Source organism: Pseudonaja textilis, chromosome Z (genome assembly GCF_049901715.1).
Source record: "Pseudonaja textilis isolate UNSWEBS1 chromosome Z, rPseTex1.2, whole genome shotgun sequence".
Classification (NCBI taxonomy): Eukaryota; Metazoa; Chordata; class Lepidosauria; order Squamata; family Elapidae; genus Pseudonaja; species Pseudonaja textilis.
The window spans coordinates 91,526,337-91,541,497 of NC_142008.1; the positions used below are offsets into that span (position 1 = coordinate 91,526,337).

Genomic DNA, 15,161 nt, shown 5'->3' on the forward strand with positions numbered 1-15,161 from the left:
CTGTTCTTTAGCGGAAACAAAGATCAGGATATCTTTCCACTACCTACCTCATCCATCATGTACATTAGCCAATTTTCTAAGATGATTTTTGGGGAACTATTAATTTGACCAATTCATATTAACTTAATCAGTTTCATAATGCCAACACAAAATAGTTGATTTTCATATTTATCAAATTAAAATGCACTTCTCATTGCAGAATTTTTGGAAGCAATCAGAAGATCCATACCTTTCCAACAGCATGTTCCATTCTCAAATTCAAACTGAGTTAATTTTGTAGCAATAACAGGAGACATTTATATTAATATTTAGTAGTATTTTTATTTGGTATGTGGTTATATCTAAGTGCACTACAAAATCTATATCTATCCATCCATCCATCTATTTTGCCCACTGCAGGAACCCACATATCTTGGTCCTTCCCATCAGTTCAGCTGTGAAAACAAATACCTCTTTCCAGAAACACAAGAACATCATGCCACCATCCAATACATCCTGCTTAATTATTGTTTATTTATCTTTTTTTTCACGGGAAAAGAAAATTAAATAACATTGTTGGGGAAGGGAAAACAGGAAATATTTTGATTATTACATAACTTCTTTGTTTTCTCCCTTTTGTGCATGTGTAAAGGTTTTCAGTGAGCATTCTGATCCTCAAGATTTTCTTTGTGTGCAGCTCTTTGTAAACTACCAGCATCCCATTAGAGGAGTCCAACTGCATACTGGGAATGTAGAGAAGAGGTACTAAGTTTGAAAAGCTCAAGGCGTAAGGCTGCTTATCAACGGAGAAAGAGAGCGTGTACGTTCTTCTCATCCTGTGTTTCCTCAATACTTGGTCACAGTAGCAAGTCAGGTCTCATCTGGATCCTCACACAAACATTTGGTGACCAGTGCCCTTTCTGTTTGATGGTACACAACAGCAGCATAATCTCTTTCTTCCAATGAAGGCGTTTTGGCTTTTATTGGTAAGGATACAGAAGACGGAACCTCTTGAAAATCAAGGGAAGAATTTTGTTACAAAGTAGGTAGGACTTGCAAAAAAAAAATTGTCCACCCACAAAAAGCTCTGCCCTGAAAAACTAGACCATAAAGCTCTTGAGGAGGCAACCTCTCAATAAAGGGCACTTGAGAGTATGGCAGGTCGATGCAATCTCTACCTCTTACCCCCATGGGCCAGAGCAGAGTGTAAGATGGTCTAGTAACCTGGCAGGGCAGAATTCCCTCAAGTACAAACCAGGTAGGCACATGAGGAATAAGGTGGACCTCCAGGTCATAATGGTAGTTTTGAATGATATGCCACACAGATGGTTTCATTGCCTACAACTCCATCTCCAATATTAAGAACCTCAATATCCAGATTAAGTAAAAACAGTCTCCAAGCCTAGCATACTTCCCTAAAGTTCTCCACATTTGCTTTTTCCAGTATTTAGGGAAATCTTGACAAAGCAACCCTTGAAAATGGCACGTTGGTATATATAAAGGTGGTGCAAGGTTGGGTAGCAGGAGACATCAGAAATTGATTACATTTTCTACTGACATTGTGTCTTAGTTGGAGCCACTGCAAGTGTTACATCTGGATAATGTTGTTTCCCTTAAAAGAATCTACTTATGTGAGTAGCACAATGTGGGGATCACAACCATGTCAATTCCTGTCACATTTCAGATAACTGGAGATATGGAGGTGTGAGAATATCTGGCTTACATTCATGAAGATAGGTAGGAAGAATAGATAGGCATCAAGGGCCAGCCATACTGCTAGTGGCCCAGTTTTAACCATGCTGACCAGAGAGGATGAATTTTATCAGCGTTCCAGTATGAGCTACAGTCCTGACAGGCACCAAGTATGTAAGACTGCATTTCTTAATATCCCCCATCCTGCTACATATTGAGACTGCTGGGGGTTGTATCTGACATATCTGGAAAATGCTGGCTTGAGGGAAGCTGTTGTAAAAACTTTTTTTTTAATCATTGCTCAAGTGTTGGGATTCTTATTCACACAAGCAGACCATTTCCAGGAGGGAAGAAACAACAAAATGCAAGGTGTGCGTGGCTCCCCCACCCCTTCTTTCCTCTGTTTCACAGGTTCATATTTCTGGTTCTGACAAATGGAAAGAAAGCTATGTCTTTTAGAATCCGGTTAAGTTATTTTCATATTTGATTCTAGAACTGTTTTTGTTTTTAAAAAAGGTATTGAAGAACATAACCCTCATTATTCTATTCTATACCTTACATATGCTGTAGATGTATTACAGTACATGTTTGAGTACTTATCCAAATATTTATATAAGTGATCCATAAGTCCATATTCATGAGTAGAAGTGAAGCATTCCAGCAAAATGGATATCCAGCTATTGCTACAGATTATATTTAAAAATTGACCCATTTTAAAAACTACTGACATGTTTGAATTTTCACTTTTTTTAAGTCCAGAAAATTTAGCCAAAGAAAGTGTGCAGTGTTCCCCTTAAGAGAAGAAGAAAAAAATGACAACTGCTATACATTTCTTGGCCATGTGACATATGTTGCTTATAGGTGCCCAGCTAAATAATGTTGGCTATTGGCGGATGAATTCTGTGTAATAATAATTATTTTCCTAAGTTATTTCATCAGAATGAACAACGCTCTCAACTTTTAGAAGTCCTGTATCACTAGTGTCACGATGCAACCATTTGTAACGAGAAGAAAATGAATGAAAAGCATAATCACACATTGATCAAGTGAAGTCATGGCACAGCAGATTCCAATTTTTTTTTAGAACAGAAGAGCTGCAGGCAAGGCTGCTTACCTAGGACAAGACTTCACCAAGCCATGTGCTGGACAAAGAAGTTTTGAAGCAAGTGAAATCACGTGCTGCCTCTTCCCCCACACACAAAGTAACTGTGTACATACCTTCAAAGCTAACTGACCTGGCTGCAAAAACAGATACCTTGTCTGCAGCTTCTGCTGTTCCTGTTGTTCTCTGAATCAAGGTGATTATGAATGTTTTCTTTGTGTCCTTTTCTGAATTTTTGCTGCATCACTTCAATTGGGATTTTCCATTTCTAAATAGGCCCCTAAATAGGATAAAATTTTTTAAATAGAATCTTACAAGAGCAGAAAAAATGACAATGGCTTAAAATATTCTTTTGACCCTTCTTTCTGTCCCACCCTCTATACTTAATATACTAATAGATTCCTCAAATAAGAAAAATATTTATTTTTTAAAAAAAACATTTTTATATGAAGCATTGGAGAGGGAACTCAGCAGTGGTTATCAACGTGTGTGTTCAAAGAAAAAGGATCAGCATTTTAATTTGGGATTATTTGCACATGAATAACAGGCTTGCATGTCTTCTAGTACTTAATTATTACTATTACTATTATTATTATTATGTCTTCCCAAAACCTAGAATACTACCGTTGTGTAGGACAAGTCCTAAAAGCCCAACACAATTAGTGGGAGCCTGGTTGGGGACTTTTGCTCTTAACTCCAGTAAGTTAGGGCTGCAGCAAAATCCTTGTGACAAGAGATAACAACAGAAATCATCTCACTCCCAATTCTTTGCATCTCTAGAACATTATATGATGGGAACTTCTTCCATGGAATAGTACAAGCTGAGAGCTGGGAGGTTTTGCAAAGTCTGAGTGTGATGGTGCCTCCATTGCAGGACTGAGAAATAACCGATATATAACATGGCACAATTCCATACATTGAATTGTGCCAGTGAATTCAACCATGGCTATGATTTATGGTTACTCGTGTATTTTCATTGCTTAGGAATGAAAGTAAGAGAAGCCTTTTATATAAGCAAGGCCTTACCTCCTTAAGTCTTTTAAAAATTTCATTCTTTGTTTAATAACAGTCTCTTCAGCCATTGTGCATTTAAGCATCTAGCAGACATGATCCACCTGAAGTAGATGTAAAACCTATCTACTCAAATGGACAATAGTTTCCTAGGGATTTGTGAGGGTGAAAGGATTATTAATTTTGGTCACACTACAGTGCTAATTGTAGATGACTCTTCTGATTTCTTCTGCTTGCTGGGCAAGGATTTGAGATACTCTAGGTGTCGTCGGGCATCCTCTTGATTCTGCCGGACATAGTAGATTAAATATGAGATCACCATGGCGAACCAGCCGAACATGGTAACCAACATGGCGATGTCTGTGGTCTTTTTATAGATGTTGCAGAAATCTATGTCTCCAATCAACTGCAGAAAAGGCTTCCCAATGTGCTCTTTCCGTGCAGAGGCATCACAGACAATCCCATCAGAGGTACCAGCAACCAGCTCTACTCTCTCAACGAGCTGCTGGAGTGTGCAGTCACAGAGCCAAGGATTGTTGGATAAGTTGGCTTTGGCTTTTAGTGCACTGAAGACATCTTTATTGACTGACACTAGCTTGTTAGAAGACAAGTCCAGTGAATGCAGGTTCTCTGACAAGCCCCTAAAGACTCCAACTTCCATGCGATTTATGACATTGTGGGACAAGTCTAGTTCTACTAGAAGTGGCAAATGTTGGAAGGCGTCATTGGGCAGGAAAGAAATCTGGTTATAATCCAAATATAACTTGTTGGTATCATTGGGTATATCTTTTGGGATAACTGTAAGTTGAGCTTTACTGCAGCGGAAAGTTTTGAAGCCATCTTCAGTGGAGGGGTAACACCCCTTGGGAAAAGTGGTGGCTGAGTGGAAACAAAAGGCCATCAGAACAAAACTCTGGAGGAGCAGCCACATGGCAACTGAGTGGTAGAGGAACCAGTCCAGAAAAGGCATATTGGGGCATCAGGTAACTGTGTATCCACTCTGTCATCTGTTCCTTCCAGTACTTTCTGTGTTTCTTAGGAAGTCTTGGAGAATATGACTTAGGGAGTGCTATCTGTGGAAGACAGAACAGGCGGGGGAAAGCTAGGTATGAACCAACACTTTAGAATTTCCACTATCCAAACAAAAGGTACCTGGTCTGGGTATATATTCTATATTAATGCAGAATTTATTCACATTGGACAAAACTGAAGTGCAAGAGTGTATCTCATCAACTGGAATGTATCTCATTACATTCACACAAAGGCTAAGGTCACCTTCCATAATTAATTTGGGTAGTTTGAGCTGTAATCATGCATACTCATCCCATTCCATATGGCCCTTTAATCACGGTTTACCCAAGACTGAACTTGTTATGTGAACCCAGACTGCCATTTTCTATTAACAGAAGTTTTAACTACAATTTCAAATATGGGTTCACATTCTAAATTCTGCTAACCAGGGGGAGTGGCTGTTTCCAATTTGACAGACACGTGAAGTTTTAGGCAAGCTTAGGACTTTGATGAGGAAGGACTAAGGTATTGAGGGACAGCATTGTCCGCTTCGGTGATTTAGTGTAATATGCACAGGTAAAATAAATAAAATATATCTGCAGGTGGATGAGAGGCACCTCCACGTACTCATGTTAATTTGCAGACAATTTATCTGTCTGTTACACTTTTCCAGCAAAACACACCCAAAGCGACTATAGATGTAGATATTAGCTACTTATTTTTTTAATATATCTAATGAAAATTTTGCAACTTAACTTGAGAACCTGTGACATATTAAGATAGCCTCCTTTTTCTTATCCATATTAGCCCATGGAGGTTCACTGGATGACTTTCGACCCAATCACTTTCTCCCATTCCAACCTACCTCACAGGGTTGCTGTTGTGGGGAATAACAAAGGAAAGAATACGATGCATGCCAATTCCTGTTCAAAAGATGGGAGATGATAGAGGGAGGGAGGGAGGGAGGGAGGGAGGGAGGAGGGAAATTAGGTAGATGAGACTATAATGCTATTAACAATGCCACATTATAAAAAGCAAGCTTCTGGCAAGATCACCAACTCCTAAATTCCACACCGGAGTATTGAATTCAACCACCTAGTCCTGGTTGCAGATGAAACATACATCAGCTCAGGTGGCTAGACCAGGAATTGAGAACATGATGCAAATCAGCCATTAACTGTTTTTTCAGACCATAGAGATCTCAATTCTTTTTTGACAGAAGAATTAGTTGGTCTGAAGAAAGTATAGTGTAGGTAGCCTGTTAGAACAGCCAAAGATTAGCACAATGTAACTGCAACACAAATCCATTATAGTAATGACCAGGATGTAAAGCATTGCACATTTACTATGGTACTAAGATTTTCTCTATGATATCCAGAACATATTTTGTTGAGAAGCTTCAATTATCCATTCCACTCTCCAGCTGGGTACAAGGGGCTGTTATCAGCACCCCACTGGGCATACTCACAAGTATCATTCTGAGAGGAAACAAAAGACTTTTAAGAGTTTGGAGGGAAATTAACCTGGGATTCTGAAAGCAGTTTGTGAGCAGTTTTTTTCAAAGGTCTGTCATGGGTACACTTCACAAACTGGTTGCCATGATGGATCACATCAGTCACGAAACAGGAGGTTATGTTTTTCACACCATCATCTCTGGTCCTACACAATGTTTATCACTACAATTTAGCACCATCTTTTTTTCTGAGTAGGTGACAGTCACTTATCACTTTTATTTTTAAAAAAAAAATTCCATTCTTGCAAATAAAATGAGGTTTGAACCTGTCACTTTGCTTTGCAACATGTCAGATTCCCATTTAACTTCTATTTATGTAAAATAATATTTTTTTTAAATCAGTTGCAGGAGAGCCTGGTGAGGAATATGTTTATAAGCATCACTTCTGGAGTAGGCTTTGTATTTAAAACAGACAGATCTGCTGAAAAGCCATGTCCCTTATTTGGGGAGCTTACGGATGATATGTTATATAAGAAAGTAATGATTGGACCATTGCTTCTGAATTACTTCCTTGTCTCAGTCCAATGTATTTTAAACAAAGAAATATGGGATAAGGCTCCCTCATTCCAAGTAACACAATCCAACTATGTCTGAACAAGAAAGACTGTAGTTTGAAAAAAGTTTGTTAAGAGAGACACATATAGACTTGAAAAGTTTAGATGCTCCATGCTATATTTTGTAAATTCCCAAATAAATTCTAAAAGAGGGGGAAAAAATCAATCAGATGAGTTTGGGGTGGAGTTGGGGAAGTTAACCATTAGCAAAAGAAAAAGAAAGGAAACCTGCTCAGAGGTAGACCCAGTTCCATTGGCATCAACTCAGCTGTTTGTGAAATATACCCATGTAGCAGTTTCAACCTTTGTCCTGCACAGAAATGTCACTGCCTATCAAGTAACCAAGAGAATCTCTAGTGTCTGGATTAAGCTTTAATGTGTTTACTCTCTTTTCAGCTATTTTAAACACCAGATATCAGTTCAGTTCAGTTCAGGTATCAGTTGAAATAACTTTATTGGATTTCAGTGGGAAAGAGAAAAAAATAATTGGGTGTGTCACTACCATATGAATAGCTTGCAAACTCTCCAAGTGGTTTCACCTATATGTTAAATTTCCTGGAGATAAAATAGAACAACAGAACCAACAGAGACATGTGTTTGCTATCCAGTTCTGAATATGAATCATTCACTAATATGTTCAAAACAATCTCTGACCCACAACTGTAAATAGATTGAAACATCTGCCACGTGAGCATCATTCAGAATTTTTTTTACAATTAGAAAATAAATAAAATAATAAGTATAATAAACAGAAAAATCACCATACCCATCTCAGAAGTTGTTTCCTTCCCCTATTTTTTTTAAAAAATGTGGAAAGTAATATCTACTGATCCAACTTCATCCCAAAATGCACAAGTTTTAGCCTTGGAAAGGGAAGATTTAAAAGGGGGGATCTTGTGTATCTGACTGAATTTTCTAATACAGTGGTACCTCCGTGATCATTGTTAATTGGTTCTGGGTGGTGCAAAAACAATGAGTACCAAACCATTTTTCCCCATAAGGATTAATGTAGTGAGTCACAAGGCAGCCAACATCGGCAAGTTCTAGCTAGTGCATTGAGTACCAAACAAACAATGAGTACCAGGACAAAAAATTTGCATCAAAATGCATTGAATATCAACTTTGATGGATTTCAAAGTAGTTGAGTACCAAAATACCACTTTACTTGTTGCAAATCACATGCTAAACCATGATTTATTATATAGTTAGTTGAAAATGCCACATATTTTGGTTTATATTTTTATATCATATAAAGTATGAAAGTATGATTTATCAACTACAATAGAGGCAGGCATTGATTTATGACAATTGAACTCAAATATTTTGTTACTAATTTGTTAAGTAAGCTTTGCCCCATATGATAAATTTTCCTGCCACATTTGTTAAGTGAATCACATCAGTTGTTAAATTAATAACATAGTTGTTAAGGGAATCTTCCTTGACTTTGCTTGTCACAAAAGGAGACCACGTGGCCCTGGGACACTGTAACCATCACAAATATAAATCAGTTGCCAAGTGTCTGAATGTTGATCACATTATTATGGGGATGTTGCAGTGGTCATAAGGGGGAAAAATGGTTGTAAGTCATTTTTTTTCAGAGGCTTTGTAAATTCAAATGGTCACTAAGCAAACTATTATAAGTTGAGGACTACCTGTATTTGTTTCCATATAATACACGACACACAAACCAAATAAATTAAACTCAAAGGTTAATGCTGCAAATTTTCTTTGTAATTAGGAATCAGTGGCTAAAGGTCACTCTCAATGCACCTCATTGAATACTAGCTTCTGCTTATATATCTTTATATCTTTACCTCTAAGGATGCCGAGAATATTTATAAATTTTCTTCTAAAAATGGAAGGAAAGAAAGTGTGTAAATCATAGTCAGGAAGCAAAATGTTATGGTACATACTGTACTTTTTTAATGAACACTATGCAATCAGTGGGACAGCCTAGTGCAGAGGTGGTATTTAGCAGGTTCTGACCAGTTCTGGAGAACCAGTAGCAGAAGCTTTGAGTAGTTCAGAGAACAGGCAAATACCATCTCTGACTGCCCCCCCCCCCATCTATTCTCTGCTTCCCGAGTCCCAGCTGATCAGCTGAGTCTTCTTTGGTTGACCTGCACAGGAGAACGGAGCTGAAAGCAGGTTAGTGGGATGGGGAGGGAATGGGGATTTTGCAGTAACCTTCCCCTGCCACACCCACCAAGCCACACTCACAGAACCGGTAGTAAAAAATTTGAATCCCACCACTGGCCTAGTGGCTTTCCCAGATGTACTCAATGGATCTTTGCCCAGTCCAGAAAGCCAGAGAGGAAGAGGTTCTGTAGACTTTCAAATATATATATATATCTTACAGCACAACTATATATATATATATATCTTACAGCACAACTATAAAAGGTTGAGAGTGTAGAATTCCATCAAAGGAGCCAAGCAAAGTTGTTTGGGTCTTTCCTCCCTTTCATGAAAATGGAATTTTTGCCAAAAAGGCAATCCCATTAAATGATGAAAGAGATTCAATTTTAGTCCTTATAAATGATGGATTGTTGTGCTTAAAAGCACCCAGAATGATGAGGAAATCCCCGCCTAAGATAGACTGGCCAATTAACCACTCTGATTACTAAGAATGCTTGGAGCAAGCCCCTTTGAAATTAATATACATTAAGGGGCTTTAGGTCTTAGAAATTACAGCTTTCACACATAAAGCATATTATACTTGTTTTCAAGACAGTAGCTAAAGAGACCTTAGCCAGTTAGGGCAACCATTTGCAGCAGAGCTCTGATATAATTCAGGAACTAAAGGAACTAAAACTACTAACAGAGTAAGGAAGTTGGATCACATCCTTGTATCAAGAAAAGAGAACAGGAGCTAGAATTGAGATGGGAGTTAAAGTGGCTGCCAGTGTCGAAGGAGAAACTGTGAGTATTCAGTGGATCAGTGTTTCTTAACTTCAGCAATCTTCAGATCTGTGGATTTTAGCTGCCAGAATTCCCAAATCAGCATGCTGCCTGGAGAATTCTGGGAACTGAAGTCCACACATTTGAAAATTGCTCAGGTTATGAAACATTTCAAAATTGCTCGGGTTAAGAAACACTTCTGTCGATTCTACTCATTTTGATGGAAGACTATTAGCCAAATGAAAAAATCTTCATTAAAATCATTTTTCTTCAGTTTTTGTAAACAACATTTCAGCTATAATAGAAAGAGAGTGCGTTAGCTTGGCCCTTTAGTTTTGGCTTGCGTAAGTAGGAAAAGTAGAAAAATTTCTAGTAACTAAGCCTACCCAATCTGAGCTATTAAACTCCTGCTGATCAAGAGGGTTACCACATAAACCCTTGGCTGCCCTTTGGGGATCATCTGAGGGATGAGGGATATTTGGTATCCCTTTTCTGATTAGTAGTGATGAGACAAAATGGCTTTCAAGCACTCAGGTAATATTAATTAAATGAGACAGGCCAGGTCTGGATTTGGCTCATTTTTTTCAGACCCTTGGTGTGCCACAAACTTTGGGAAGGCAGAAAATCAGCAAATTGCTTGTATGTACTTATTCAAACATTTAAGTAACGTTGAAGCTGCCGTATTTTTAGGTTTTAATTTACATTTTGTAGTGTCAGGTGAACAGACATTCAAGCAAAATAGGTTTATTTTTCTGGGGTTCAGGACAAATATCAGTGACTCAGGTATTAAGCCTCTCGGCAGCTGATATTATCTCTTTGAAGCCACTATTAATATTATACATCCTCTACTAATTTAGTTCTAAACATTTAACTAGATTTATTTATAATGCTTATTGTAACAAATGGTATGTCACTGCATTTCCTGAGTGGCTTTCCATATCAAAAGAATAAGATTAAGAGCAAAATGCAATTAGTACAATTATAATCCAATGTGCCATCATATGGGGGGGTAGCATGATCTTACTCATCTCCAACTGCCTTCCTGAAGAGCCATGTTTTTACAGGTAGGAGGGGTTGGTCCAGATATGCAGGAGTAAGCTGTCGCAAAGGAGGAAGGTCATCACTGAGAAGGCGGGAGCCCAGAATCCCTGAAGACAGCAGCAGTAGAGTCAGAACATATACAAATCTAGCAAGCATCCTAATTGAGCAATACAAAACTAATAAGGCAGAGCACTACGTATGAAAAGGGAAGAACGGTAGGTTAAAAAGAAGGGCAGAACTGTCCAAATAGCTACTGGTGTCCTACTTGATGACATCATGTGGAGTTTCCTCAGTAACACCTCTGTTATCTACTAATAGGTGATAATGTCAATGATACCATGCCTCACTCCATTCTCTTCTTAGGAACACAGGGGGAGAAGTTAATACCTTATTCCTACTAAAGGCAGTGGGCACTTCCTAGTAGATCTAGAGTAGTTCTTGACTTTTCATCATAGGAAACTTCAATGTGCAAGCTGGGTTTACAGAAGAAGCAATTTTATTGCTTCATTCCTTTCTCTCGGAATTCTGCTTAAATTTCCCTCTACTGAGAGGAAGAGGGATAAGGAATGAGGGAGATCAATGTCTGTATACTGACACAAATTGGGACTCACCCTTCTGGAATATCCTCTGTCTGGATTATACACTCAGACTGTCCCTCTCAGCCTGGGCCTCTAGGAATGATGAGTGGACCATAACATTTTGAGGAAACCAAATCAGAAGTCTGAAAATTATGGGGACAAAGTAGAGTGCCAAGTAATTTCAACTGCTCATGAGCCTAAATCACATGAGATGACCAGGATCCTGATGTTTACAGGACCAGTTTTTCTCATGTGATGCTGCTCAAATAAATATGAGGGCATTCTTTTTCCAAAAGTATAGGAAGTCTGATAGGCAAGATCCTTTAAAGCTGGAATTTTTGTGTAATTCTTCCGCAAGAAAGCTTTGTCTGTTACATTAATGTCCTTTCACTGTCAGCCCTTGTCTCTTCCAAGCTTTTTCTAGGATTCCATCTAAGATACATCTGAATTGATGATTTAACAAAGTGATGACAGCAAAAGCAACTCCTTTCAGAAATAAATCCCACTGTTTCCCAATCAAGTACCTTCTAGTTGTTGTATGACTACAATCCTAGAATTCCCTAGTCAACATGGCTATGCTAGTTGGGATTGTGGGAACTGTAGTCCCAACAGATCTAAAGGACGCCAAGGAAGAGGAGAAGCATTGAAACCTAAGTACTTCATTTGTATCTCCCAGTGCCAGCCCTGGTATCTTTATGAGTATTGAAAATTGCCTTGGGAGCTTTTTGAACAAATAGGGGGCAATTAAAATGTTTTAGATAGACTGCACTGAACATTTAGAATTTCCCTAAATTCTTACTGTCGGAACCAGCTGTTTAATAAGCCCCCGAGCAGCGACATGAACTTTGCTTAATGTACACAATATGCAAAACATTATTTCTGCAAGTATTGTCAAGAAGCTGACCCAGTACAAGGATGTTCTTTTCACACAAAGTAGCCATTGTGTTCACAGCTCCAGAGGAGCCAATATGGAAAGCATCCATATCTCCTGTAGTGTTTGTCCTATGACATTTCCATACTTCTAAAGACTGCAGCATGCACACCTTTGCTGATTTGTTTTGTTTGTTTTAAGGCTAACTTCAGAAGACATTGAACTGCAGGTTTTGGTTTAGCAGAGCAAAACCATCTCTTACACACCCCTTTCTTCTATTTTTTTGATGCTGCTATTCTGATGTCATTTTTCTTGGTAGACTTAATCTGCAGAAAGGAAGTCTTCTGCAATAAAATTAGGAGGTCTTTTTCTTAAAAAAAGATCTAGAGCAATATTGCTCTTAAGCAGGATGGCTTATTAGAATGGCCTGTCTTCTGAGACAGATAGCTAATGCTGTAATGTATGTGCATGTGTATGGGGAAAGTCCAGCACTCATGCATGGTAAAAATTTGAATCAGGTTTGCATCATGTGATTTACAAATGCATCATTTCTCTTCAACCTTGCATCCCACGTGGGACTATCACTTCTACTTCCAGCCTTATGGTTTGCAGAATGTGGATGATGGGAGATGTGGCTCCATACATCTGGGAAGGGAAAAGACATTAGAGAAGGCTATGCTAAGATGAGACTCAAGTTTGAAGGGAGGAAAAGCATGTTATGTTTCGTTTTTTAAAAATGGTGTAGCATTTCAGTACTTTATTCTTGCTATTCCATTTGGTCTAATTATTTTAGAGGGTGGTGTGTGTGTGTGTGTGTTCATACACATGCTTCTGACTCTCTGATGAAGAGCTAGGAGAATGGCTACAGCTGGCCACTCTCTAGCATGCTGCTGCTATGAAATAGCTCACAAAGTAGTACAATTATGTTCTTTTTAAATATAAGCAAAACTTACCAGAATGTGGGAAAGCTATGTTAAACAAAAAACATAGTGTGGTTGAAAACTCTTAACCCACGGTGAAAAATCACTAACTTAAATAATGTTGCAACAATGGTTTCCATCAGACCAAGTGCGAATGAAGGTGCAAATCAGCTTTCTCACGATCAAAATCTTGATCCTCCCCCCTTCTTCTTCAAATTAAGGTTAAAAAGCCATAATCTTTTATTTATAAAATATTTTATATGGAAAGTAGCCACAAGGGGGCACCCGGGCAGCTCGCTCCCTAACAGAGACCGCTCGGGCACGCATGCACACACTCGCCGCTAGCTCGGTGTAGGAGATTCCCCAGCCTTAGTTGACAATAGCACAATACGCTACGTCGTTCCTAGAAGTTCAGATAAGGAAAGCACAGGGAGTAGCAGAAGGAACGGCGGAAACACGAAGCCTGCTTGGTTCGGGCTCAGGATTCCGTTCCGCAGCTGGTTGCCTTACCTGGGTCCTGAAGGAGGGTCGAAAAATCACACACCCCTTTCCCGCCCCCTCCGGAAAATCCAGGCACTGTGGCCCTTCGAAAGTGCTCCCCTCGGAGCTTCCCATTCCTGTCTAAGGATCGCCGAGGCTGCGATCCCGAGCTGGCTGAACCAGCCACAAGGCCCACGGGGGAGGTTTCGTCTGAGTAGCCAGAGCTGTCTTGGATTGCGGCGTGACTCCATTGCCCCGCGATTGCTCCTCTGCAGGATTCCCAGCGACCAAAGATGCGCAGCCCGGTCACTGCGATTTTCCACGCATTTCCTCGGAAGTAAGCGGCTCCCAGGGAATAGTGCCCGAGGGGCTGGCTTGCTTCTGAGTAAATACCAGTTCAGGTGCACGTCTGTCTAGGTGGGGGCTGGGGGAATGGAGAGAAAAAAAATAGTTTGTCCTCAGATGCAACTTTCACCGATGCGGGAAAGTTGCACCAGCTCGTTCATACTGCAGCCTAGCGCCTCCTCCGCCTTTCTGCAACTGTCTCGGGCTTTCGGAAGCGCGGGCCCCCGTTTGCTCGCCTCCTTCGTCTGTTCCACACGCGCGGGGCGGAGGGAAGATTGGACTCACCTGCTGTCTCCTTTTGCCTCCAGCCACCGGTTTCCTCGGTCCTCCGGAGACCTGCAGCCCAAGGGGCGAAGGAACAAGGCGAATGGGTGGAAGGGGCGTCTTCAGAATCCGCCACGCTCCCTGTCCAAGCAACAGGCATTGCGGCTTTTCTCCCTTTCCTCCCCCCTCCCTCCTTCTCTTTTTTTGTTATCCCTTGAATCCGCAGGCTTCGGAGCCTCCCGGAACCCAAAATCGGTGACCCCAGCCCTCCGCAAGGAGCCCCATGACGCCCGGGCAAGGCGCGGGAAATTTGCCAGGCGATCACCGCCACGCGTGTCAAGGTTGGACTCGCTGTGCTAATAATGTCTGCGGGAGGCGGACACTACCGGGTCCCTCCGGTCAGAATTTGGGCAGCTTAGGAGAAATCGCGGCGGAGGGAGTAGGAAAGTCGCGGTTCCCGAGGGGTGGAAGGTAGATGTGTTTGCTGGGGTGGAAGGTAGATGTGGAAGAACAAGCGTGTGCGTCTGTGTGTGTGTGTGTGTGTTTGTGTGTGGTCGCGCGCGCGCGCCCGTCCTCCCGCCACTGGGCGTTTGAGCGAGGGTGGGTTTCCCCGTTCTCTGAGAACGACCGCTCTCCTTTGGGGATTGAAAACCCCGCCTGGCACCAGAGCAAGAGCCCGCCCCTACACACACAGAAAGACACGCACACACGTCGCCGCCTGCAAATAGAATTTTGCCCTTAGGTGGGAGAAAGCTCACCTGCTGAAGTAGGAAGGGATGATAAGAACAGAGAGGGCAACCCAAGGCATGCGGAAGGGCATAATTCTCAATCCGCGCGCTCGTGAACACCCGGACACATAATTTTCTTGGGTGGGTAAAGCGCTAACATTCCGCGGGACA

At 40.6% G+C, this 15,161-nt stretch overlaps 1 protein-coding gene across 9 annotated transcripts; it reads right to left on the reverse strand.

The window, feature by feature from the left end:
* Positions 1 to 301: 301 nt before the first annotated feature.
* On the reverse strand, positions 302 to 14,853 carry LRRC3C (leucine rich repeat containing 3C). Of its 9 annotated transcripts, none has more exons than XR_015740378.1 (3): positions 3,800 to 8,841; positions 2,927 to 3,053; positions 302 to 989 (listed from the first exon to the last, which is right to left on the reverse strand). XR_015740378.1 is itself a non-coding variant. In XM_087917988.1 (3 exons), exon 3 carries the CDS (start codon positions 4,752 to 4,754, stop codon positions 3,972 to 3,974), a length of 783 nt encoding a protein of 260 aa, XP_087774114.1. In that variant the 5' UTR covers positions 4,755 to 4,857; positions 5,661 to 5,718; positions 14,284 to 14,765; the 3' UTR covers positions 302 to 3,971. The 9 variants fall into 9 exon arrangements, 6 of the variants coding, with proteins under 6 accessions (XP_087774114.1, XP_087774109.1, XP_087774113.1 ...); XM_087917988.1 differs by adding an exon at positions 14,284 to 14,765 and having other exon boundaries at positions 302 to 4,857; positions 5,661 to 5,718; XM_087917983.1 differs by adding exons at positions 10,788 to 10,911; positions 14,284 to 14,765 and having other exon boundaries at positions 302 to 5,718.
* Positions 14,854 to 15,161: the final 308 nt, after the last annotated feature.